At 42.2% G+C, this 26,255-nt stretch overlaps 1 protein-coding gene across 1 annotated transcript in view; it reads left to right on the forward strand.

Annotated features, from left to right (window-relative positions):
* The window catches only part of MRPS22 (mitochondrial ribosomal protein S22), a 33,601-nt gene extending 13,124 nt beyond the window's left edge, over positions 1 to 20,477 (forward strand). Inside the window, exons 6-8 of the mRNA XM_073625873.1 lie at positions 1,010 to 1,155; positions 19,052 to 19,154; positions 20,210 to 20,477. Coding sequence (XP_073481974.1) covers positions 1,010 to 1,155; positions 19,052 to 19,154; positions 20,210 to 20,302 — 342 coding nt within the window. The 3' untranslated portion in view covers positions 20,303 to 20,477. The remainder of the gene's footprint in view (positions 1 to 1,009; positions 1,156 to 19,051; positions 19,155 to 20,209) is intronic.
* The last annotated feature ends 5,778 nt before the right edge of the window (positions 20,478 to 26,255 follow it).

The following is a 26,255-nucleotide window of genomic DNA, read 5'->3' on the forward strand; positions in this document are numbered from 1 at the left end:
AACTGCTAAATACCTTTTCTCATCAGCAGTATATAGCAGTCTTGTGACTTCTATCAGTGTCCAGTCGAGCACTGGTTAAAGCTTGTAGGAGGATTTTTCATTCTCCTCTGACTGTCCTGTGAGGCTGCATGAACCCTGATCCTCTGTCAGGACAGTGCTGATTGGCCCTGTGCCGATCACATTCACCTCCCAAAAAAAAAAAAAACTCTCTAGCAATACACTTGGCATGTGCAGAGTGCCTCCTAGGGCTCTGTTCTATCAGCAGATTGAGGACAGAAAAAAGGGATGATCAGAGAAGACAGGATCTTGCAGCCTTTTTACACACTGCAGAGGATTAACCCCTTAGGTTCTTCAGTGAGTATAAGCATGCTTTACTGCATATACAGACTGATTTTAAGGTTGTGGGTTTAGTGACACTTTAAGAAAGCCATAGATGGTTCAATTCTTGGCTGGTTCAGCAGGAACTGGCCAAGTTTCAAACCATACATGGGCAGGCTGAATGTACCCAAGTTGATCGATAGATCAACTTGGGTACAACCAGCCTGTCAGATTTTACATGTGATTATTGCTAGCGGCTGTTATATCCACTAGCAATAATCGCCGTTCTCTCGGCGGGGACAGCTTCCCCTGCGCCCTCGCCTGAAGAACACAATAGCTCAGCGGAAGGGATCCCCATCAACACTGACCTGTGATTGCAGGAAAGAAATTTGCTCAGTCTATGGCCAGCCTTAAAGACTAGGCACTCATGACCAAGCTTTAAAGGTGTTTCCCTCTCAGAGATTTGTCACCATGTTAAGATGTCTGTGACAGATAAACAGCCCGATCCTTTTTTCCATGGAATAGAGAACGCTTTTTTCTGTGTTTTGTTGCAGAGCTCTGAAACACGATCTGATAGGAGGGATGTAGTGATCAAGGCAATGTAGATTAGTGAGTGATCTGCCAGTCTGTGGTTAAAGTGACACAGAAATGACCTTTCTGAGGGTTTGTGCATATTTCATCTGTGTTGTAGATCAGGAACCAAACATTCGAGGACATTGACAAGCAAAGGAAGTATAACCTGTTACGGTCAACGCGGCATTTTGGAGGCATGGTGTGGCACTTGTGCTCTATGAAGAACATTGATGGACTTCTTATAGACCTGCTTCAACGAGATTTGTAAGTTACTAAGAGAATCGTACAAATAAATGACTATTGTATACGAAAATATTTAAATATTCCATCTTCCTGTCCTTTAAAGTGATTTGTAAAGCTTTGTTTACTTTTTAAATATAACAAACATGTCATACTTGCCTGCTTTGCTCAATGGTTTTACACAGTGCTGCCCCAACTATCCTCTCCTGGGGTCTCCCACCGGCACTTCTGGCTCTCCCCTGCTGCTCTCAGCTAAGCCTGTGAGAGCCAAGAGAGGGGAGACGTGCAAAGCGCTGGATCCAGATCGGGTTCAGGTGAGTATTTTGGGAGGGGGGGATGCTACCATTTTCCTTGTCAAAATAGTTTTATTGAGTACGGAAATTATGTACAGGTAACATTGAATAATAACATACATTCAATATAAGGAAGCTCATTTACAATTAAAGAATAGTTAATTCATTAATAATATCGTAAAACAAGACAATATATTCTAACACAAGGCAATATATTTTAAAAGGAAATAAAGAAATAGGAGAGAAAAAGAACTTTGGAGTCCTTGTCCATTTCAAAAGAATAGAATTAAAGGAGTTATGTGAGTTCTGCTACATCGTTTGCCTTGTTTTATTTCTATTTCTAGACGGTAATTGAGATTATTGTTTAAATATCAATTAGAGCTTCAATATCATAGAATATTATAGTATAAGGAAAAGAAAGGAAAGAAAGTATAGTAGGAAGGGGAGAAGAGAAAGGGAAAGAATCTGCGAGGTCAGGCCGAAAGTCACCACAACAACAAGGGCTGAAATATAGCCTATGTCTTGTTATCACAACTACCATGGCAGTAGGACACTCTTGTCTAGGGTTGGCATGGAATATGTAATCCAAGGTTGCCATATTACCTCAAATCTGGGGATCGTGTCCAATTCTATAGCTATCATCTTGGCATGAGTCATATAGTAATTCATTTTAGCTTTTGCTTCATTTATATCTAATGTTGGTGATTTCCAAGATTTTGCTAAAGTCTGTTTAGCTGCTGTGAAGAGATATACCAACAATTTGAATTGGGTATGCGTTATGAATTTAGGTTTTAAGTTGAGAAGGGCCATTGCTGGATTGAAAGGGATTGTTTTCCCAATAAGGTTAGTTGCAATGTTAAAAATTCCCCTCCAGAATATTTGAGCTAATGGACACGACCACCAGATATGAAGGTATGTGCCAGGGTCCAAACAACCCCGAAAACATTGCGCCGAATAATTTTTCATATATTTTGCTACTCTAGTAGGTACTAAATACCAGTGGGTTAAAACTTTATAATTAGCCTCAACCGCCAATATATTAGGGGAAGCTGTTTTTGTTGTTGACCATATTTGTTTCCAATCTGAATTCTCAAAAGTACGCTCAAGGTCCTCCTCCCATTTCTGGACATAGGATAATTTGTCTTTACTGGAATGAACCAGCAGGTGAGAATATATAGTAGAGATTGTGCCTCTAGCATGCGGATCTTTTTTTACAAACTTCTTCGAAACTAGTCATATGTGTTAATGGGGATGTGGTAGACGCTAAGGGTGCGAAGAAATTTTTAATTTGGAAGTATCTAAATAATTCCGACAGTGGTAGACCATATCTCTCACAAAGGGTTGAAAAAGGGATGAATGATGAGGAATGTACAAATTTATACATACACAGTACGTCTCTAGATACCCATTCTTTAAAGGAATTAGGGAATATCCATGCTGGATAGAAAGCAGGATTTTTATAGAATGACAACATCGGGTTATGAGATGATTGTAAATGGTTATTCTTTTTGAATCTATCCCAAAGGGAAATGTAGTGTTTAGTAATTGGATTCTTTAGGTCTGTGCAATCTTTTGGAGTGATCCATAGGAAGTTTGATATTGGAATAGGATCGCATTCTGTGGCTTCAATATGTACCCATAACGGGGTCTCCTGATACGCATGATATTTAGCCAGGCTTGCTATGTGTGCAGCCCTATAGTAATAAGCAAAATGAGGGCAACCTAGGCCTCCGTTTAATTTTGGGAGATATAGTGTATGTAGCTGTATGCGTGGTTTGGAGGAACCCCATATGTATGACAATGTTTTCCTTTGTAATATTCTTAGGTGATAAGCTGGAATAAGAATTGGTAATACTCTGAATAAGTACAGTCATTTCGGTAGTATCGTCATTTTTACCGCGTTGATTCTTCCAAACCATGATAATGGAAGATGAGACCATGATTTCATTAAGTTTGATAATTGTTTTAAAATTGGAGGGTAATTAACTGAAAATAGATCTGCTAATGATGCTGTAAGATGTATGCCTAAGTATGGGATTGATTTGTTCAACCATGTGAAAGGAAGACTAATTTTAGCTGAAGTCAGTTTCATGTTAGAAAGAGATATGTTCCATGCTAAACATTTATGTATAAACCAGAAATGTTAGCAAATTTATTGAGAATTGGGATTAGGTTTAGGCCTCCTTGTGGAGATGAAAGAAATAGGAGGATATCGTCTGCAAACAAACAGAGCTTATGTTGAAATCCTCCCATTTCTATCCCTGTTATAGTGGGGTCAGATCTAATTACTAGTGCAAGTGGTTCTATTAGGAGGGCGAATATCAATGGGGATAGGGGACATCCTTGTCTTGTGCCTCTCTCAATGTTGAAGAAGTCAGATTTATAACCTGCATATTTGACATACGCTTTAGGTTTGTTATATAGAGCCGTAATCCAAGTTATAAAATTTGGACCGAATCCCCATTTCTGCAAGGTATAGTTCAAGTAAGGCCATGCAATAGAATCGAAAGCTTTCTTTATGTCAAGTGAGAGAAAGCAAACAGGTATGTAAAGTTTTTTTAGCTATGTGTGCCAAGAGGGTTGCTCTTCGTACATTGTCACCTGCCTGTCGGGAGGGCATGAAGCCTACTTGGTCACGATGTACGAGGGTACCAATGATCATATTAAGGCGGACTGCTAGAATTTTGGCCAACACTTTAATGTCCATGTTCAACATGGATATGGGGCGATAATTTGTACATAGAGTATCATCTGAGTGTGGTTTAGGAATCATGCAGATGATTGCCAATAATGATTCTTGTCTAAAGGATTTATTATTTAATAGGTCATTAAACGCTTCAACAAGCATGGGTGAGATAATGTCTGTAAAAGTTTGATAATAAAGGGCTGTGAATCCGTCTGGTCCCGGCCTTTTATTTATTTTTAATTTTTTAATAGCCTCTGCTAGTTATGGGTTTTTTTATTGACAATTTTTGGGATTCCGTCATTTTGGGTAGGTTGATACGTGAAAAAAAAGCATCAGCTTCCTCAATGTTAGTTTTATTTGTCTCTGTGTATAGAGTTTTCAAATGAGAGCTAAATTTCTGTACGATTTTAAGAGTATTACTGGTGTATACGTTGTCTGCTATTTTGAGTCTAATAGGTTTATAAGATTTGTTGATAGACTTTAATGCTCTTGCCATGAGAGTACTTGGTTTATTGGAATTCTTATAAAACATATGCTTAGTTTTCCTGAGGGATTTGTCAGCAGATTCGGTTAAGAAAAGATTATATTCTAGGCGGGCTTTCTCTAAGCGAATTTTCCCTTTCTGATTAGGATTGTTTTGAAAAGCCACGAATGATGCATTCAATTCTGTTTCTAATTGTCTAGCCAATTTTACACGATCCCTGTTTGAGTATACCTGCTTGTTGCTGAAGTATTCCTCTCAGAACTGGTTTGTGTGCCTCCCAAATTGTGAGTGAGGAGATTTCGTCACTTTTGTTATGTTCTAAGTAGTCATTTAGAGCCTGTTGGATTGTTAAACAGTGGGAGGGGTGTTCAAGTAGCACATCTGGAAGATACCATGAAGGGTCATGCCCCTTGGGTATAGTAGAAGGCACCGAGGTATAAACTTCATTGTGATCTGACCAGGGTATAGGGATAATTTTAGATAAAATTACTTCAGGAACCATCCCTATTGTTACAAAGATATAGTCTATGCGACTAAAAGTTTGATGTGGATTAGAAAAATATGTATAATTTCTTTTAGCTGGATTAGATTCTCTCCAAGAGTCAATCAAATTGTGCCTAGAAAGAAGTTGAGATAAAGACCTAGTATCTTGCGTTCGTAGTGGGGTATAAGGGGTTTTGTCAGGAAATGGAAGGAGGACCTGGTTGGAGTCCCCACATATAAAAATTGATCCCATTTTGTGGGTGTTAATGATATTAAATAGGTGCGATAGAAAGGGTACAGGATGATAATTTGGTGCATAGTATGAGACCACCGTTACAGCTGTGTCCATAATGTATCCCATTAGAATTAGGTAGCGACCCTCAGGGTCTTTAATTTCTGAATGTAAGGTAAATGGGGTAGAGCGATGAAATGCAATGAGAGTTCCACGTTTTTTTAGTGACCGCCGAGGCGGTGTAAACTTGGGAATAAGAAGTACTGAAAAATTTAGGGGTTGAAGTCGGGGTAAAGTGAGTCTCTTGTAGACATACAATGTGTGCTTTTTTTAGACTGAAATGATCGAAAGGCTTTTACTCGTTTCTGAGGAACATTAGGACCCTGGACATTCAGAGATAAAATATTTAAAGGAGCCATGGCAATTGAAACAAGAGTATTCGCTTATCAGTTGTCTGGGTGCAGCGACTATTCGGCCTGACCTGCGCGGATTTGAAACAAAGAGATAGCCAGATCCATAGTAGGATAACTTAAAGAGGAAATAAGAAACAATAAAAATTATAAAGCATTTGAGTATAGTACGAATGTAAGTAGATTCGAAGAATACCCAAGTTGGGGTCAAGGACTTCCCAACAGGGGAAAGGAGGCCTTCGTCTGATCCCCATATATTACTATGGGAATCCGAGGAAGGCATGGTGAGGCACATGTGATTTCCATGCATGGGGGAATCCGCCTTAAAAAGAAAGATATGAAGATTGTAAAGTATAAAATTGTAAATTTAAGAGCCAGAGTTTCATATAATTGGTAATGTCTATTATTTTGAAGGGTACATGTTTATATTAAATATAAAGCGAATGGGAAAAAAAAAATGAATGGGAATAAAGGAGTGCAGTAATATCAGAAACTTATTTGGATGTCCAACCAATAGAAAAGGATAGGAAACCCTTTCTTTCCTATTGGGGTAACCAAAGAGATGTAAATTAAACTGTGAAATTAAGACTATCCAAAAACTATATATATCAAATTAATGAAGAATTTTTTAAATAAACTTCAGTGGAAGGAAGATTTTCCATCCTTGGTGGTTGTTTCACAGTTTTACATTGAGAAACGAAAAAAAGGAGGAGGAAATATAATAATATAAAAATAAATAAAAAATAAAAAATGTGTATATACATACAGAACAAAAAATTATATATATATATACAAACATACGTGCTAACTTAATCAGTCCACCATACATTAGGGACTATTTAGGTGTTCAGAAAGTAAAAATATTATCTGAACATATACCATACCATGTTTCTAAAAATAAAATAAAAACTACCAAAAAAGGAACCTAAAATCATAATAAAAATGTTGTTATTTAATTATAATGTATGTCCAATTGCTCACTAGTGAGCTAGATGGAGTATTAGTTTTTGGTTTAGGAAGAGTATTCAGAAATGTAATTACAATTCTGTTCTCCCAATAGGTGCTGTCATAGCTGAAATGGCTATATTATATAAGTGTATATTTCTCAGTCCATGGCGTCATCTTGTTCTTGTTGTGGGGATGCAAATTGTCCTCTTTTGTGTGTATGATGGTTTCCATTTTTTGTCTCAGAGGAGGATGTTTTCTGAATGGAGGAGGCAGTAGCTGATCTCCTACGTGAGGTGGAGACTATAGTTGTACCATCAATCAATTTGAGGTCTTGGAGTACATGTTGTAGTTCTTCAGGAGTTTTGCATGCGAATCTGGTCCCCTGGTGGGTGAATTTTAGGGAGAACGGGAAGCCCCATTGATACTTAACCCTTTCATGACTAAGCCTATTTTTGAAATTTGGTGTTTACAAGTTAAAATCCATATTTTTTGCTAGAAAATTACTTAGAACCCCCAAACATTATATATATATATATATATATATTATTTTTTTTTTTTAGCAGAGAATCTAGAGAATAAAATGGAGATTGTTGCCTTATTTTATATCACACGGTATTTGTGCAGCGGTGTTTTAAACGCAAATTTTTGGAAAAGGGACACTTCCATGAATTTTAAAAAATCCAAACAGTAAAGTTACCCCAATTTTTTTGTATAATGTGAAAGATGATGTTACGCCGAGTAAATAGATACCAAACATGTCACGCTTTATAATTGCACGCACTCGTGGAATGGCGACAAACTACGGTACCTATGAATTTCCATAGGCGACGCTTTAAATTTTTTTTACGGTTACCAGGTTAGAGTTACAGAGGAGGTCTAGGGCTAGAATTATTGCTCTTGCTCTGACGATCGCAGCGATAGCTCACATGTGTGATTTGAACACCATTTACATATGCGGGCGCTACTTCCTTATGCGTTTTCTTCGCTGCGCGAGCTTGCGGGGACGGGGGCGCTTTAAAAATTTTTTATTTATTTAATTTATTTTTAGACTTATAAATTGTGTTTTTAAAAAAAATATTTTTTTTATTGCTGTCACAAGGAATGTAAACATCCCTTGTGACAGTAATAGGTGGTGACAGGTACTCTTTATGGAGGGATCGGGGTCTAAAAGACCCCCAATCCCTCCTCTGCACTTCAAAGTATTCAGATCGCCGAAAATGGCGATTCTGAATACTGTGTATCTTTTTAAATTCGGCGCCATTGGCAGCCGAGTTAACGGGAAGTGACGTCATGACGTCGTTTCCGCGTTTACATTGAGAAGGCTGGAACGAAGCCGCCCACAGCTTCGTTCCAGCCCGCCCACAGCCACCGGAGGCAGCCGATTGGACACCGGGCCTCCCGATCGCACGGGAGGCCCAGGAGGGGGGGGGGGGATGTTCCCTCCCGCTCCTCCGGTATAACAGCCAAGCGGCTTTTAGCCGCATCGGTTGTTATATACGGGTAGCCGATCGCCCGCTCAAAACAACGGTACCGGGATGATGCCTGCAGCTGCGTGCATCATCCCGGTATAACCCCGGAAAGCCGAGTATGCACATATGCGTACGGTCGGCGGGAAGGGGTTAATGGCATGACGTTGAAGTTCCAGTAGATGAGGCTTCATTGCACGCCTCTTAGATATTGTTAACTGGGATAAGTCAGTAAATAGTTGATAACTATGTCCCTGAAATGTTAGATTATTTATTTTTCTCCCTAGCCGCTTCTAGAAGTTGTTCTTTTGAACGAAAAAAATGAAATTTTGCTATAATATCCCTGGGGGGGCCATCAGTTTTTTTTGGGCATGAGTGCCCTATGTACTCTGTCCATTTCAAGCGTTTCCACCGAAATGCCAGGTTGTAATTCTTGGCATAATGCTGTGATTGTTGATTGGAGATCTGTGATTGATTCTGGTAAGCCTCTGAATCGCAAATTCGATCTTCTGGCGCGATTCTCATAGTCCTCCAGTCTATTCTGTAAAATAATATTTTCCTCTGAGGACATCTATTTCAGAGAAAGCATCCTGTGTAGAATTTTCTATATCCTCCATTTTCATTTCCAATGCTTCGGTGCGTCTCCCCAGTTCTCTGATCTCTCTAGTCAGATTACTAGTAATTTGCTCTGATGTTTGTTGTAATGCTTTATGTAACATTTTTTTCAAATTGTTTCAAAATGTTAGAAGGAATATCAGAGTTTTGTTGTGAAGAATGTAACATATTTGAATCAGGTTCAGAGTCAGAATCCCCTGAGGAGATAGCTTTTGGCTGCTTGGATTTGAGTTTCTTGTCTGAGGTAAAATTACCTGAGGAGACTGGTGCCTTTTTCATAGTATGTCTTGCCTGGGTGCCGCTATTAGAGCTAGTTTTGGTTTTATTCCTGGCACCTCCCAGCACCATTATTCTTGAATAATGTCCCCCTCACCTCTAGGGTGAATAGTAACACGATTTTTACCGTTTCTGTGTCCGTGGGCTGCCTTTATTTGCGGTTTATTCTCCCTCACAGAGCGGAGCTCTAGCCCGGCATGTCCGTCGCGCTAGCCTCCGCGCATGCGCCTGGGGATGCTACCATTTTAAAGGTTTTTTTACATTAATGCAGAGAATGCATTAAAGGGGTTGTATAGGCAGAAGGTTTTTTATCTTAATGCATTCTATGCATTAAGATAAAAAGCCTTCTGCGTGCAGCAGCCATCCCAGTACCCCCTAATACCTGAGCCCCATCTCTATCCAGCCATGTCCATGAGTGCCTTGGTTGTCCGTGACTCTCCCTCCTTATTGGCTGAGACACAGCAGCAGCACCATTCGCTCCCGCTGCTGTCTATCAAATTCAGTTGGCTAATAAGGAGGGGGGGGTGGGCCAAACCGGGGCTCCGTGCCTGAATGGATACACAGAGCCTCGGCTCGGGTGCCCCCATAGGGACCCGAGAAGAGGAGGATCTTGGCTGCTCTGTGCAAAACCACTACACAGGGCAGGTAAGTATAATATGTTTGTTATTTTTACAGAATAAAATAACAGACTTTAGAATCACTTGATTCACTGTGATTGGACCCGCTGATCATTCAGAGGAAAGGCAGAACTGCAGTCTGCCTATGTAAACAAGGCAGACCGCTGTTCTGTCAGGGAGGAAAAGAGATCTTGTGTTTCTGCTAAGAAACACGGATCTCTATTTTCGTCCAGTGCAACCATCTGCCACACAGTTAGAAAGCACTCCTTAGGAGCACACTTAATCCTTTGATTGCCCCTGGTGTTAACCCCATCCCTGTCAGTGTCATTTATACAATGACAGTGCATTTTTTTTACCAAAAATATGTAGCATAATACATATTGGCCTAAATTGATGAATACAATTTTAATTTTCCCCTAATCGTCTTTCAGGACAGCCACCTGAGAGCTTGGCTCCTCCCTTCTGTTTGGAAACACCTGCGCCAGCTTGTATAAATTTCCTCCTCCCCTGCTGGCTCCTCAGTTATTTGTGTTTCCTCCAGTGGGGAGACACCATAGGAACCAGCCAGGAGAGCCAGAGGAGGCTCAGGCAAACATGTCCTGAAAGAGGAGTGGGGACTCCTAGGACAGACCAGAGAGGTTGGTGTACAGAGCAGCCTGGTGAGGCAAAGCCCTGTGAGCAGCAGTTACACTAACCTGGTCAGGAAAGTCGTTTTTCTGATTGCCACCCCCGCATCCCTGAGTGCAGGTCGAGGTCGGGGGGGCGGCCTTTTCAAACGCTGAGTGCAGTGAAGCGGAGCGCAGCTCCTGCAGTCTCATACCCCCAGCAGCATGTGAAAAAACAAACATGCCGGGTATTGGGATTGCACGGCCTGTGGCGGGTGACGTCATATCCGGCCGAAAGGGGGCGGGCACTTCCGGGTTCGCGGCTTCCGGTTCCGGGCCAAGAACGCTGAAAAGGAGCCAGGCATGGGCTGGAGAGGAGCCAACAAGCTGTAGAGACAGCACAGGCTCCGGATGTGACACGAGGATGGCGGATGCAGAGGACCTAGACCGCACTGCTCCAGCAGAGACCAGCTCCAGCCATGTGAAGGTAAGGGGAACCTAGGGTGGAGCTCCCCTGGCCTGTACCACCACCCCCCCCCCCCGCCCCCCCCATCAATTTAGGGCTAAGGGAAAGGGGGGAGTAGGTTAAAGGACCCTCATGTGTCAGAGGGTGGTTTCATAGGGCCCCTGGTGAGGCAAGCCCGAATGAAGTGTTGCACTCCTGCAAATGTGCGGGGGAAGGGTACTGTGTATTAATGGTATGGGGTTTTTTTGTCTTATGTCTTTTCAGAAAACAGAAAAAACCAGGGTCTCTCATGTTTCAAAAAAGAGGTGTCCTTCCTGTAAAGTTACCCTTAAAGATACCTGGGAAAAGGCATTATGCAAAGAGTGTATTAGTAAACTAGTACAAGAACACTCTTCAGAGCAGGGTGAGCTAGCGGCGTCAGTTAAGGAATTGTCTAATACCTTCGAATCCTTCAAAACCTTCTTTGAGGGTTTCCAAATGCCACAGCTTTTGACTGCTCCTCTGACAACACCATTACCAAAAACACAGGCAATACCCTCCACGAGTGCAGGCTCTTCAGTAGCCCCTAGGGAGGAGGTGGAGGAGGAGCCGGACAGTGCAACATCTGGCTCCCAAGAGTCTGAGGGGGAAGCCCTGGATGGGGATTCCAGGAAGCCATCCCGATATAAACTCTCTTTAGATGAGGTAGATCATCTATTAGGGGCCATCTATACCACACTAGGTATACCAACAGAGAAAAAGACATTGTCACTGCATGATCAGATGTATGAGGGCATGGGGGAACAGGAAAAGAAGAATTTTCCTGTTCATGAGGTCCTTATAGAGGCTATTAAGAAGGAATGGCAGGAACCTGAAAGGAAGCCATTTTTTTCTAAGGCCTTAAAAAGGCGATTTCCCTTCTCGGAGGACCCAGCATCAGTATGGAACAAGATTCCAAAACTAGATGCGGCCTTCTCGCAAGTGTCGAGGCACACGGACTTGGCCTTTGAGGACATGGGGGTTTTGTCTGAGCCAATGGATAAAAGGATGGACTCCCTGTTAAAAAAGTCATGGGACTCAACCGTGGGTAGCCTGAAGCCAGCAATGGCGGTCACGGTGGTAGCTAGGAACGTAGAGTTCTGGTTAAACCAATTACAGGCTCACATTGAGGCAGGTACTGCAAAGGAGCAAATCCTAAACTCATTTCCCACACTGCTGCGAGGTCTTGCTTATATCGCAGACGCATCCGCAGAATTGGTGCGAATGGCAGCCAGGTCCTCCGCCCTAGCCAATTCCACTAGAAGAGCATTATGGCTTAAGACATGGCAGGGTGACTGCGCGTCCAAGGCCAAGCTCTGTGGAATTCCTTTTACAGGGGATCTGCTATTCGGACCAGGCTTAGAGAAGGTGCTGGATCGAACGGCAGATAAAAAGAAGGCGTTTCCACTAAAACGTAAGGCAAATTGGAAACAGCCACAACAAAATAAAAGAAGGCAAAGAGGGAATACAAGACCCCGATTTGCAGCTCCCAAAATGGAAACCCAGAGGAAACCTTGGGTTCAGAGAGGGAAAGGCAAAGGGGGGGCGATTTTTCGTCCTCCTGAGCAAACCCAAAAGAAATGACACAATAGTCGCAGTAGGGGGAAGACTGGGGGCCTTCCTTCCGCAATGGGAAGAGATATCTTCCAACAAATTCATTTTGAGAACAATAAAGGAGGGATATCGTTTGGAGTTCTCAAAAGCACCCCCAAACAGATTATACATCACCAAACCTCCAAAAAACAAGGAGAAGGCCAGAGGGTTAATGAGATCCTTAGAGGAGCTCCAGCAACAAAAGGTGATAATCAAGGTACCAAGGGGAGAGAGAGGGCAGGGTTTCTACTCCCACATATTCGGAGTTCAGAAAACTTCAGGAAAGACCAGACCCATCCTCAACCTCAAGCCTCTAAATTTATCCATAACCTACAAAAGGTTCAGAATGGAGTCCATATATTCAGTAAGGGCCCTTCTGCCCCCAAACTGTTATATGGTCTCCCTAGACCTAAAGGACGCATACCTGCACATCCCGATACAGCGGGAGTGTCAAAAATTTCTAAGGTTTGCGATAGAGACGGGAAGAGGAATCAGGCATCTTCAATTTCAGGCTCTACCCTTCGGCCTCTCCTCATCGCCCAGAATTTTTACCAAGATTCTGGCCGAAGCTCTGGCACCATTACGGGTCAAAGGCATATCTGTCATAGCTTATTTGGACGACCTTCTCCTATTTGCAGAGTCGCCCCGGAAGTTACTAGAAAACCTCAGCCACACACAGACGTACTTAGAAAGTCTGGGTTGGCTGGTAAATTTGGAAAAATCCAATTTACAACCCAGTCAGCAAATAGTATACTTGGGGTATGTCATAGATTCAGCGCAACAAAGACTGTTTCTGCCCAAAGAAAAGATAGGGAAAATTCAGAAGGAAGTAAGCTTATTACAAGCCAATATACCGTGTGCCATAAGGCAGATAATGTCAACACTGGGACTGTTGACATCTGCGATTCCAGCGGTCCAATGGGCAGGCCTGCATTTTCGGCCACTGCAGGTGTTCCTGTTAAAAATGTGGGATCACAAGCAGGAGTCCTTAGACACCAGGGTTCTTTTATCAGCAAGGGTGAAAGGAACCTTATGGTGGTGGAGGACAATAGAGAACATAAACAAGGGACGGCTGTGGAATCTACCCATTTCCCGAATCCTAACCACAGACGCAAGTGGCGTAGGGTGGGGAGCGCATTTAAGCGCTCAGATAGCGCAAGGGACTTGGGGAAAAGAAGAGAGGAGGAGATCATCCAACTGGAAGGAATTAAGAGCAGTATGGTATGCACTTCAAGCCTTCCAGTCAGAGTTCAAGGGTCAACATTTACAGGTCAGGTCCGACAATGTGTCAGTGATCGCCTATATAAACAAACAGGGAGGAACAAGGAGCGGAGCCCTGTGGACATTAGCAGAGGAAATCTTGAAGTGGGGAGAAAGAAACCTACTCTCTTTGTCAGCAATCCACTTGAAAGGGGATTTAAACAAAGTGGCAGATTTCCTCAGCAGGAAAAAGGTGAGAGAAGGCGATTGGGCGCTAAGCCAGGAGGTATTCGAGCAGATAGCTCACAAGTGGGGAACACCTCAGGTGGACTTGTTTGCCTCAAAGGAAAACAGGAAAGTCAGAGCATTCTTCTCCCTGGAAAGAGAGGACGGAGCGCTCGGGGTAGATGCGCTGGCACAAGCATGGGCATTCAGAAAATGCTATGCCTTTCCCCCACCTATTCTCCTACCAGCGGTAATAAGAAAACTACGTACGGAGAATACAACGCTAATTCTCATAGCGCCCTATTGGCCCAAGAGACCGTGGTTCTCTATGCTCAGAGAACTCGCGGTAGAACCCCCCTGGTTTTTACCGATCCAGGAAGATCTACTCTCCCAGGGCCCAGTACACTGCCCCCAAGTGGAAAGATGGAACTTGGCTGCATGGTGTCTGAGGAGCAGTTGCTAGAAGCGAAAGGGTTCTCAGGCCGTCTAATAGACACAATGCTGAAAAGCAGGAAGATGGAGACAAGGAACATCTACCAAAAAGTATGGAGGTGTTTCAACAGATGGTGTATAGACAAAAAATTCAATACACGAGGCTCAGTGGCAGTCCTGGAGTTCCTACAGGACGGGATAGACAAGGGACTAAGTCTTAGCACGCTTAAAAGTCAAGTGTCAGCACTTTCTGTTTACCTGGAGAAGAGATTAGCATCTGATCCGTGGGTAATCAGACTCTTTAGATCACTGAGCAGACAAAGACCGATACAGGGTACAGTTTTTCCAAAGTGGGATCTGTCATTAGTGCTGCAAACTATGACAGCTCACCCCTTTGAGCCACTGGATGATTGCAACCTGAAGATGCTGACGTTTAAAGCAGTTTTTTTGGTGGCAATTACTACGGCTAAAAGGGTTTGTGAGATGGAGGCCCTATCAATCAGGCCTCCCTTTTTTCAGATTTTTCCGGATCACATAATTTTTAGAATGGATCCGGCATTTCTCCCTAAAGTGGCCTCGAAATTCCACAGAGGCCAGGAGATTGTGTTGCCATCATTTTGCCCAAATCCTTCTAAGGAACAAGAAGTAAAGTTCCATAGTTTAGATGTAAGGAGATGTGTTTTGCATTACTTAGAAGCAACCAAAGATATTAGGAAGACGGACTCCTTATTTATTTTGATTTCTGGAGCAAGGAAAGGGCAAAAGGCCACAAGACGTACCATAGCCAGATGGCTAAAAGAAGCCATTGAACAGGCCTATAGGTTAGGAGGTATGCAGGTCCCAGAGGGTATCAGGGCACACTCCACCAGGGCAATGGCTGCGTCGCAAGCAGAGAGAGCTGGAGCCACGCCGGAACAGATTTGTAAAGCGGCAACTTGGTCCAGCTTTGCCACCTTTGTAAGACACTATAGAGTGGATCTTTGGGCGGCTAAAGATCAGACCTTTGGACGCAAGGTCTTACAAGCCGTGGTCCCGCCCTAGGGGTAAGTGCTCGTTTATCCTCTCAGGTGGCTGTCCTGAAAGACGATTAGGGGAAAAACGAAGTTACTTACTGGTAACGTTCTTTCCCGGAGTCTTTCAGGACAGCCGGGTACCCACCCAATTGTGTATCAAGACATAGAGATTTTCTTACAGGAAATGTGATATAATGAATTGTGTTTATCATATATTCTTGTGTCTCCCCAGCGGACTGGAGGTGCTCTTTAAAGAACTGAGGAGCCAGCAGGGGAGGAGGAAATTTATACAAGCTGGCGCAGGTGTTTCCAAACAGAAGGGAGGAGCCAAGCTCTCAGGTGGCTGTCCTGAAAGACTCCGGGAAAGAACGTTACCAGTAAGTAACTTCGTTTTTTTTTTTTTTTTTTTTTATTGGGTATGTGTTATAGCAGAAAGTAAAAAATATTGTTTGTTTTTTGTTTATAGAGTAAAAAATAAAACCCGCAGAGGTTATTTGTGGGAAAAAAAAAAGGACATCCATTGTATTTTGGGTACAACGTCGCAAGCAACCTGTGTTGCTTTAATTGTCAGTTAAAGCAACACAGTGCCATATCGCAAAAAATTGACTTGTCAGGAAGGGGGTAAAACCTTCAGGAGCTGAAGTGGTTAAAGGGATAAATTTTTTTCTTGTGCTTTTCTTGCGCTAAAGGTGCCAATAATGGCCAACAATAAAGTTCAATGTTTTTATTTAAATTCATGATATTAATTAGGGGTGCACCGAATGGAACTTTTGGTGCCAAAACAGAAAATGCAGGATGCACTTTGCCAAAAATGACAGTTTTTTAAAAAAAAAATATTTTATATTTTTATATATAATTGTATGTATTTATTATTCAACTTTAATGAATATTATCAATTTAAATGAATATGGATTTATTGTTGGCCATTATTGGCACCTTTTTTAGTTCAAGAAAAGCTCAAGAAAAATGCAGTCTGCAGTCTCTAACCATCTCTTATATCATGTCCTCAGTCTCTTGCTTAAACTTAAACACACTGCTAATCGTATTAGCAAAATTTCCATTTGGTGCATCACTAGCAGACATGATACAGGAGATGGTCAGAGACTGCAGACATGATACAAGAGATCAATGCAGCCTCACCAGTGCCCGTCAGATGCAGCCTCACCAGTGCCCGTCAGATGCAGCCTCACCAGTGCCCGTCAGATGCAGCCTCTCCACTGCCCGGATCAGAGCAGCGATCTCCCGCTGTGTCACGGAGCTGGATTTGAATTTCCCATGCCTAGCGGCCACAGTAATAGTATCCCGCCTCCTGTGATACACGTCGCACTGATTCAATTTCCCGGCATCGGATCAGTGTGCCGTCTATCACGGGAGGCAGGACATTGTTACTGTGGCCGCCCGGACAATTCAGCTCCGACTACATCACTGCTTGAGCTGGCCTCTACATGGCAGATATGTGGATTGGCCTTTTTCTCATCCTGATTTTGGAGTACCGAACCTGGACCCTGCTGGACAGGACATTGCAGGGATAGCCTGGAATGTGACTTTCTAGAACTGGTTTCTGCTTGGGTGCTTTCTAGACATTGAGTACTGGTAAAAGTTAGCTGCAGAGCGCTTTCTAGGTCCAGAGCTATGGCATTGCCTCAGGGCTTGTATGTCTTATAAGACTCACTCTGGGAGTTAACTCACTTTTTGCACCACTTAGTGTTTTTATTTTTACTTTTTTTTTAAATTTCCTGCTACTACTGTTTTTGCCATGGAAAAGGTTAATAACGAGGGACTAAGCACTGATATCATCCGCTGGGTGTAGTCACATATTCCATGCTCATTCTTGTTGGGTCCCACCCTTTTTCTTCATCTGCTTCTGCAGTATGTGTTCCCAGTCCCTCAGACAACCTGCAAGGCTAGAGGTCAGAATCCAGCTAGGTCCTTCTAAAAAAAAAAAAAAAAAAACTTTCTGCATGAAGGTGTGCCCCCACTTCTATAAGTACTTGCTGAGTGAATTTCTTGCGGGTCTTTGGATGGTTTGTTGAGAAGGTTCTTTAGGCTCACAGGCCAATCCCTTGCCTCTGGCACAGATTACTGCACTTTCTCCAGTTCCCCTCAACCCTAGACTCCTTGCTCCACTCACTGTGTCCCTGTAGAGCTGTGCCCCATCTGGGCCACCACCGGGATTTGTTATTGTTTTGGCGGGTTCTAGTTGATCAGCTTCTTAAGTGTTTCTTTCCATGTAGAGTTTTTTTTTATTTATTGCCCATTAGTGGTAAACATTTTTTTCTTTCTTGGCCTTGTGCATCATGTTGATTCTTGGTGTCCTGTTTTCAGACTCCCCTACTTGCTAGGGGGACGCAGCCTTATCTGGCTTCAGACTCTGGCATTGGGCCTTAAGGCTGCATTTACACCTGAGCGTTTTCAGCTCGTAAAACGCACGGAAAAACGTGCCAACAAGCAAAATCCCATTCATTGGCACCTGTTTATATCTGAGCGTTTTGTCACTTGAAGCAAAACGCCTTAAAAAACGACCTAAGCTCAAAAAAGAACACGAGCTTCTTTGGGGCAGATTACAGGTGTTTTTCTGCCTTTTACATTGGTAACCTGAACAAAATCGCATGAACTTGCCATTATCTAAGCCTACTGTAGGTGTCAGTATAACCTTACAGTATCTGAATTTGTGTCTCTCAACAAGTTCCAAGAAATTACTTTTCAGCGAGTACAAAATGCTATCCTATGCACCATAAGCTCATTAAATTAGAAATGTATCAGTTTTAAGAACAATGTTTAAAATTTATAACAAAGCTATGAAAAATGGGGTCCATTGCACATGAGCAATTCTTACAAATGTATTCTAAAACCTAGTGTCACTTTTGCTCATTCTATGTATGTTCAGAAGAGTGTACTGTCTGCTTTTTCCCCTATAAGTGAACTCAGTCTGTAAGAGTACAGAAACAGCAATGCATCACTTAGACCCAGAAAGAGTAGTGTATGGAACACCACTGTATGCAGGTTGGCCCCCTGTAAGTTTTGGTAAAAACTAAACCAAATTATACAGAAAAAATTTGACCAAATGGGGAATCCTAAACGGATAAAGATAAACATTCAAAATAATTGTTTATAAAGTATAGTGAATTTTAACAAAAATACACAGTAATAAAAGTGAATGAAGCACATGGTGTAAAACTGTACTGAGTTGTTGTAAGCACAGAGTAACAAGCCTCTAAACCAGGGATATGCAATTAGTGGACCTCCAGCTGTTGCAGAACTACAATTCCCATGAGGCATTGCAAGACTCTGACAGCAACAAGCATGACACCCAGAGGCAGAGGCATGATGGGACTTGTAATTTTGCAACAGCTGGAGGTGCGCTAATTGCATATCCCTGCTCTAAACCAACCATTCTCAACCGGGGTTCCTTAATCTGCGGCAGATTGACCTCCCATCTTATGATGCCTGCATAGTTTGGGCCAACACCACTTGGCTGGGTCAGCAGAATATCAATGATCTTTTTTTAGTTAACTGTAAGGGGGCATTCTTCCCACTGAAGACCAATGTGGCTGCTCCAAACTAAATGAAGAGATGGTAGAACCTAAGTGCTAAATAAATATTGCAACAAGTATATCTGTAATCTCTATGCAAAGTGGGGGTGATCTTTTTCTATTTCTATGAAGAAAAGGGAACTAGACAAGCAAAATACATTCAGCTGCCAGTGAGGTGAAAGGGCAGACAGATGTCTATCTGCCCCCTGATCTAAGACAACCCTCTTTGTATACCGAGCCTAGTCATTAGAAAAAATGCATATCGGCATGATTTCCCTTTTTTAATTTTTTTTATTTTTATTTATTTGTTTATTTATTTTTTCAGATTAGATGACGCTGTGAGTTTAGTGCGACTCTACCACATGGTACATCCCGATACCGAGTGTGCAAGAGAATCCCAGGGAGCCGACGGCAGAGATCTTATTAAGGTAACACTTTACTTTTTCGCTAAGTATGATATATTTTGAAGTCTGGTAAAATTATACTTACTGCAAAATCTTTGTCATGGGGCATTGAGGCACAGAATATCTAAGGGCTTCATCTGGCATATTAGAAAATGCGTTGAATAGTCCTTTAGATGGGGCTTTTGTTAAAAGTAATAAATCAGAGGTGTAATATTCCTTCAAACTGCTGAATATAAGGACAATTATTCAGCCAATAGTGACCTTTAAAGATACTGCATGTTCTTATGTATAGCTCCTCTGGTTTATTCATACCTTTTTTAAATACGTTGTATGCCTTGAGTTGTCATTCGATAAATCGTCCTGTGTGTTTAAAATATTAAAGATTCTTTGTTCAGTGCTCCAGCGCTGCAATATTTCCCTCTTACGAGAGGTGTTTATCTGCTTAGTTGTAGTGCTATACAATAAAGGAGAACAGTGTTAAAAGCATTTGAGATGCATTCAACTATTGATAGATCAACAATATTAAATTACTAACTGGCTGATGTTAAAGTGGTTGTAAACCCTCACATATACCAAGTGATGTGACTGGCCTCAGAAGATACACAGAGATAAAACAAATCCGCCTACATGCGTTGTACTTGTTTATCTACATCAATTCAAAGTGCATAATTTACATAGGATCTCTCAGCTCTGAAAAGCAGGGGGGTGGAAAGCTGAAGTTACATCAGTGAGGAGAGCTCTGAGAGCTGATTGGAGGGAAGAGACCCACCCCCTCCTCACGGCACACCAAAACAGAGCTGAGGCTGTGGCTCTGCTGGAGGCCCCTCCCCTGACACCTTTTTTCTTTTGGTGTCAGGAAAACTTGTCAGAAGTGACTAATGCTGATAGGAGAACAAAGCAGCGGACAGAAATGACACTTGGCGCTCCAGAGTGAGACAAGTACACAGTATAGAGGAATATGCTTGTTCATATTTCATGTCTAAGGTTTACAACCACTTTTAAATAATTTCTAATTTGCTATTCAAACTCTGGAAAGCAAGCAATTCCTTATCTGTAATGTTATCTTTTGATTTTTGCAGATATTTATTAAAATGGAAGCAAAGAATCCAGGATATATAGAACTGGCTTTACAAGCATATCCACAGACTGCCAGCAGTGCAGCCTCTTCTTGACACCACTGCTGGACTTCTCCAGAATTCTACACTTCAGTTTCATGAAGCCATTTCCTACCATGCAAAATGTAGTGTGTCCCCCAGCGACTACTGGATGTGTATTTCTGTGCTGGACACATAAGCCTTCCCTACTACTTTGTGTCACGATTTCTAAATAAATATTCAATAAACTGTTTTTCCTGTTTCTAAATGAGCATTCATAATACTGTTACTGCATTTCCCCTGTTCAACAAGGTACTTGGGAAAATGGCAAATGTGCAAAAAGACTGTTCTGTAGGAGGCTGGAAATGTGCCTAATTAATCAATTAAAATTAGCACTAAACACCGATATCCAAATTGTATATTATATTTATGATGCATTTGTTTAGTCTGAATCCGTATTTTTTGCTAGAAAATTACTTAGAGCCCCCAAACATGCAGCGGTGTTTTAAACGCAACTTTTTGGGAAAAGGGACACTTTCATGAATTTAAAAAAAAGAACAAACAGTAAAGTTAGCCCAATTTTTTTTTTGTATAATGTGAAAAATGTTACGCCGAGTAAATGGATACCAAACATGTCACGCTTTTATAATTGCATGCACTGGTGGAATGGCGACAAACTACGGTACCTAAAAAAATCTCCATAGGCGACACTTTAATTTTTTTTAACGGTTACCAGGTTAGAATTACAGAGGAGGTCTAGTGCTAGAATTATTGCTCTCGCTCTGATGATCGCGGCGATACCTCACGTGTGATTTGAACACTGTTTACATATGCGGGCGCGACTTCTGTATGTGTTTTATTTGCTGTGCAAGCTCGCGCGGACGGGGGCGCTTTAAAAAAATGTTTGTGTTTTTTTTCCTATTTATTTTATTTATTTTTATATTAATAAATTGTGTTTAAAAAAAAAAAAAAAAATTTGGATCACTTTTATTGCTGTCACAAGGAATGTAAACATCCCGAGCGGCTTTTAGCCGTATCGGTTGTTATACCTGGAAAGCCGATCGACGGCTCTAAAAAAACGTACCGGGATGATGCCTGCAGCTGTGGGTATCATCCCGGTATAACCCCCGAAAGCCGAGTACACACATCTGCGTACGCTCGGTGGGAAGGGGTTATTCTAGTAAAAAGTAAAAAATATTGCTTTTTTTTTCAAAATGTTTGCTCTTTTTTTGTTTATAGTGCAAAAAATAAAAACCGCAGAGGTGATCAAATACCACCAAAAGAAAGCTCTAATTGTGGAAAAAAAAAAGGACGTCAATTTTGTTTGAGAGCCACGTCGCACGGCCGCGCAATTGTCAGTTAAAGCGATGCAGTGCCGAATCGCAAAAAGGGCTTAGTCAGGAAGGGGGTAAATCCTTCCGGGGCTGAAGTGGTTAGTTACTTAACCTGCACATCCCATATGAACCAGAGAAATTTTTACATTTCTGCCATGGACCTGTTTACTTGGCAGTAACTGTCATTACTAACAAAGGGATACAAATTCTTTTTGACTACTTGCCCCCCCCTCCCACAATAGATTTACTGCGGACGGGCGGAACAGGCAGGCCGGACAGCATACCTGTATGTTGGACAGAGCACGAGTTTGGCAGCAGAATTATTTTGTCTGAAACCTGCTGATCGGCTGTGTCCAATCACACAAAACAGTGCGTTTACAAACACACACAACTCTGTGTGCAGTGAACAACGATCTGGCTGTTTGTTCTCCCTGAAAAAACAGCCAGATCAGTAAGTAAAAGCAGTACACATTACACTTGTTAGGCACACAGGCTCAGATCACACAGGAACGCTGTGGGGTTGATTTACTAAAGGGAAAAAGACTGTGCAGTTGCTCCAGAGCTTAGTAAATGAGCAGAAGCTCTGCTGACTTCCATCATCCAATCGTGTGCAAGCAAAAATGCTGTTTTTTTTAATTTTCCTTGCACAGGATTGGGTACTCTTTGTAAAGTCAAGTCTTGCCTCATTTACTAAGCTCTGGAGCAATTGCACTTGCAGAGGGCAAGTGCCCTCTGCAAAGTGCACAGTCTATTTGCCTTTAGTAAATCAACCCCTGTGTGTCCCCACTCTGTTTCAGGAACAAATCAGGGCCGAATCTTTTCCTGAAACGGAGCCAAAGACGCACGTTTCTGTGCAGTGCGCTCCACAGCCGCCCCGCAAATATGTGAGTCAACACCATAGAGAGCCAGGCACATTCTCCTGCTATGCGAATTGGATGCAGAGAAAGCTGCATCCAATTTGCATAGGTGTGAACCCAGCCTTAAAGTGGAACTACACTGCATCTGAGCGCCACCAACAAAAGTGCTATTTAATTTATTTTTAATATTCAAATCAAACTCCCCCATCCATACATGTCTCCATGCTTTATTTTGCTGAGAAATCACTTTGAAAAACACCCCCCTAGCATTTATGGCCGTGGCAATCTTTGAGTAGGGGCAGATGATTCCTGTAGCATTTACTTCCTGGAATCCATCTGCCCTTAGCTCAGGCACGAGGACAAGAGGGTGTGTTTAGCTGGGATACCTCTTTCCTGGGATGTATGACATAATTTGCCTAGGTATGGAAACCAGGAAGTAACTGAAGAAATGTGAAAAAAAAAAAAAAGTCATATATGATATACCTTCTTATCTATTTACTAATGCTAGCAGCATAAGGATTAAACATAGTCAAAATTGATTGAGAGACTGAAGTTCTGCTTGTGTAATACCCATTCTTCATACACCCAGCTTTACTTATGAGCGTTGCAAATCATTGCATTTTTTTTATGTATATTTTACAGTGTCCCTACTTTTTGGGAATTGTTGTACAAATACAGTATTGTGCAAATGTTTTAAGGTCAAGGGTAATGGTTAGAGTCAAAGGTCAAGGTACTTTAGGTAGCAGGAAAAAATTAACAAAAAAGCAAAATACGCACTATTGTTACTGGGCCCTATTATGGGTGCAAACAACAAATATTTACAGCTAAATTTTAAAAGTTAAATTATTTTGCCAGTTTTCCTTTAAAAAAAAAAAAAAAATCTGAAGATATCCATGACTATATCAACAAGGCCTTATGGCTTCACAGCCGGTTCCCTACTGTGCATGTGCGCTGCGCTTTGTGAATGGCCTAGCGGCGGGGGATGGAGGAGGAGGGGGGAGGTGGCGAACCTCCTGCGAGGTCAGCCAGAAGTGGGAGTGGGTACCTGTCTAAACTAGGTACCCCCCCCCCCCCCGAAGGTGCCAAATGTGGCAATGAAGCGAGGGGGGCGCTTTTGGTTGGAGCTCCACTTTAATACTGTGACCTAGAGTAGTGAAGTGGCTTCTGATCTATCAGTTTTGAAACGTCATGTGACCACTGCAGTACAGCCAACTGTCAGTTCAGTAGAGGGTTGTCACAGATAGAGCGAGCAGGACCTCCAAGCACTAGCCATGGATTTGGACCTTGGGGGTCTATCATCCTGTTCCAATATGGACATCCTTGAACAGACAACTAGAAGAATGGCCTGGACCACAGTCGAGCTGCAACTGGAGGACGAATTTTGTGATGTAATCATCGAGGTGGATGATGTCTAGTTCAAAGCCCATAGGGGTATTCTCTCTGTATGCAGCCCTTATCTTGGGTAAGTGTATATAAACCATTACTGCCACAAAAATTAGACAAATTTATCTATAATCAAGCTGCTATAACCTTGTCCAAGAACTGCAGCCAACATTAGCACTTAATGAGAATCGACCTCCGTGGTGTAATGCAGAGATATGCAATTAGTGGACCTCCAGCTGTTGCAGAACTACAATTCCCATGAGGCATAGCAAGACTCTGAGAGCCACAAGCATGACACCCAGAGGCAGAGGCATTATGGGACTTTACAACAGCTGGAGGTCCGCTAATTGCATAGCTCTCAACTGTCCCTGATTTGGAGCAATGTCCCTCTGTCCCTCTTCCCCCCTCATTTGTCCCTCATTTTGGTCTGATCTATATAGTTGTATATAAAATGCACTTTTTATCTTTCAAAAAGTGTTTCCCAGTGCTTAACCTTTCACCCAAATTCTAAATTGCTGCATTTGTAAATTTTAAAAGCCAATATAAAGAAATAATAGGGGTAAAAAACGCCCTTGTGGATTTAATTAACCTTTTTTATTTTTGTTAATGGACCTTTAATAGGGTGTGGCAGGGGGTGTGTCCTATGCCTACATGCTTTTGCTAGTAGGTGTCCCTCATTCCCATCTCAAAATGTTGGGAGGTATGTAATTGGATATCCCTGGCGTAATGGCTTCCCATTGCCTTCTCCTGTATAGTCACAGTTGGCTTTTACTGGTCACTGACACAGTCCAACTAGTATGGCCTAGCTAGAAGGTCAGGGATGATTAAGCCCCAGCAGCTAAGTAAAGCTAAATCAGAAAGAAAATTAGAGACATTTCTGGCCAATAAAGGTGAATAACAATGTAAGATCTTTATTTAACCCTCCCAGACTGGAGCTGAAGGCTTGCTGAAATCTCATGCAATGCTTTGTACACTGCTGTATAAGGCTCCTCAGGTTGGCATGCCTAAGCTTTGTTAAAAGTTTTTAGCAGTCTTTCCTCCAAAAACAATCAAATAGATTAATACAACCTTCCACTGATTGTGTGAAACGATCTGACATTTTTTGGGCTACGATTTGATCTGTTTGGCTGGTTTTAAGATTGCTGGTTGCAGGGCTTGACAAATTTGCTTTGTGTTTAGGAGCCAGCTAAAAAAAGTTAGGAGTGAATCCAGTACAGGTTCCCGTATTGCATGTCTCCCACCAGCTGTTCACACTGCCCTATGCAAACTGCTGGGAGTGTCAATACAAAGTTAATGACACCCCCAGATCGGTTCCCATAATGCAGTGCGAACTGTCAATTCTGAAAGGAATTGGATCGATTCTGATGCGGACCAAAGTTTGGTCCAAATGTGATGCGAATACAGTCAATCTATATGGCTGAATTTGCATCGCACCGATATCACATGTCTGGGGTGTATAGATGAGTTAATTGAGTGAAATGAAACAAATGTGAAGACAATCCATAAACACTTAGCAGTGAACACAATAAATGGCCATTTATATAACAGTGACTTTTGCTAGTAGATTCAAATCCAGATAAAACAAAACTCTTCTCAGTGCACATGTCTAAATCTTCATAAGTGACAAGCCAAATATGAGTGATCAAGCACACCACCGTGTCCTCCACCGGTCTCTATATGTGCTCACTTTACATGAAGACCCACCATAGGGTCTAATGGCACCTTCCCCTCAGGAGTATATATACAGCAATCTTTAATTCCTCTATCCCCACCAAGGACTCTGAATCTCTCAGATGCTGTTCCTCATTGTTATATATTATAAGGGAAGGAAAGAACCCAACATAGTGTTTTATGAATGAGTGACTTGTATAGAGCTACCTATGCGAACTGAATCGCCTCAGGGCACTTTTTGCTGCCAGTGTCCATCTGCAGTATAGCGCGGTCCTTTTACCCCATGGAGTCCCGACGCACTTACAAACACATACAACATACACATAATTGGCCAATTTTTTTTTTTTTTTTAGACATGGTCTAATTAACCTACCAGCATGTCTTTGGAGTGTGGGAGGAAACCCACGCAGGCACAGGGAGAACATGCAAACTCCAGGCAGATGGTGTCATGGTCAGGATTTGAACCAACGACCCTATTGTTGCTAGGTGAAAGTGCTAACCACTACACCACTGTGCTGCCCTTTACTGTATAACACAACTTTTAATAAAACCACAGTATAAAACTCACATTTCCAAATGCACTATCCTGGTGCATGTAGGTAAAGCGCTTGTGTGATACAGATGGACAATCCCTGGATCACTGAAACATCCGCTGATCCTCGGCCCTGTGTCCCCAGCGGCTCGTGTACTACTTCCTGGATAAACGCGATGACGTCACAAGCTTAGCCTTGGCGCGTTTCATCACTACACTCATGACTGTATCAAGAGGTGTGAATCTAGTGCAGG

This window comes from Aquarana catesbeiana, linkage group LG04 (assembly GCF_042186555.1).
Source record: "Aquarana catesbeiana isolate 2022-GZ linkage group LG04, ASM4218655v1, whole genome shotgun sequence".
Lineage (NCBI taxonomy): Eukaryota > Metazoa > Chordata > Amphibia > Anura > Ranidae > Aquarana > Aquarana catesbeiana.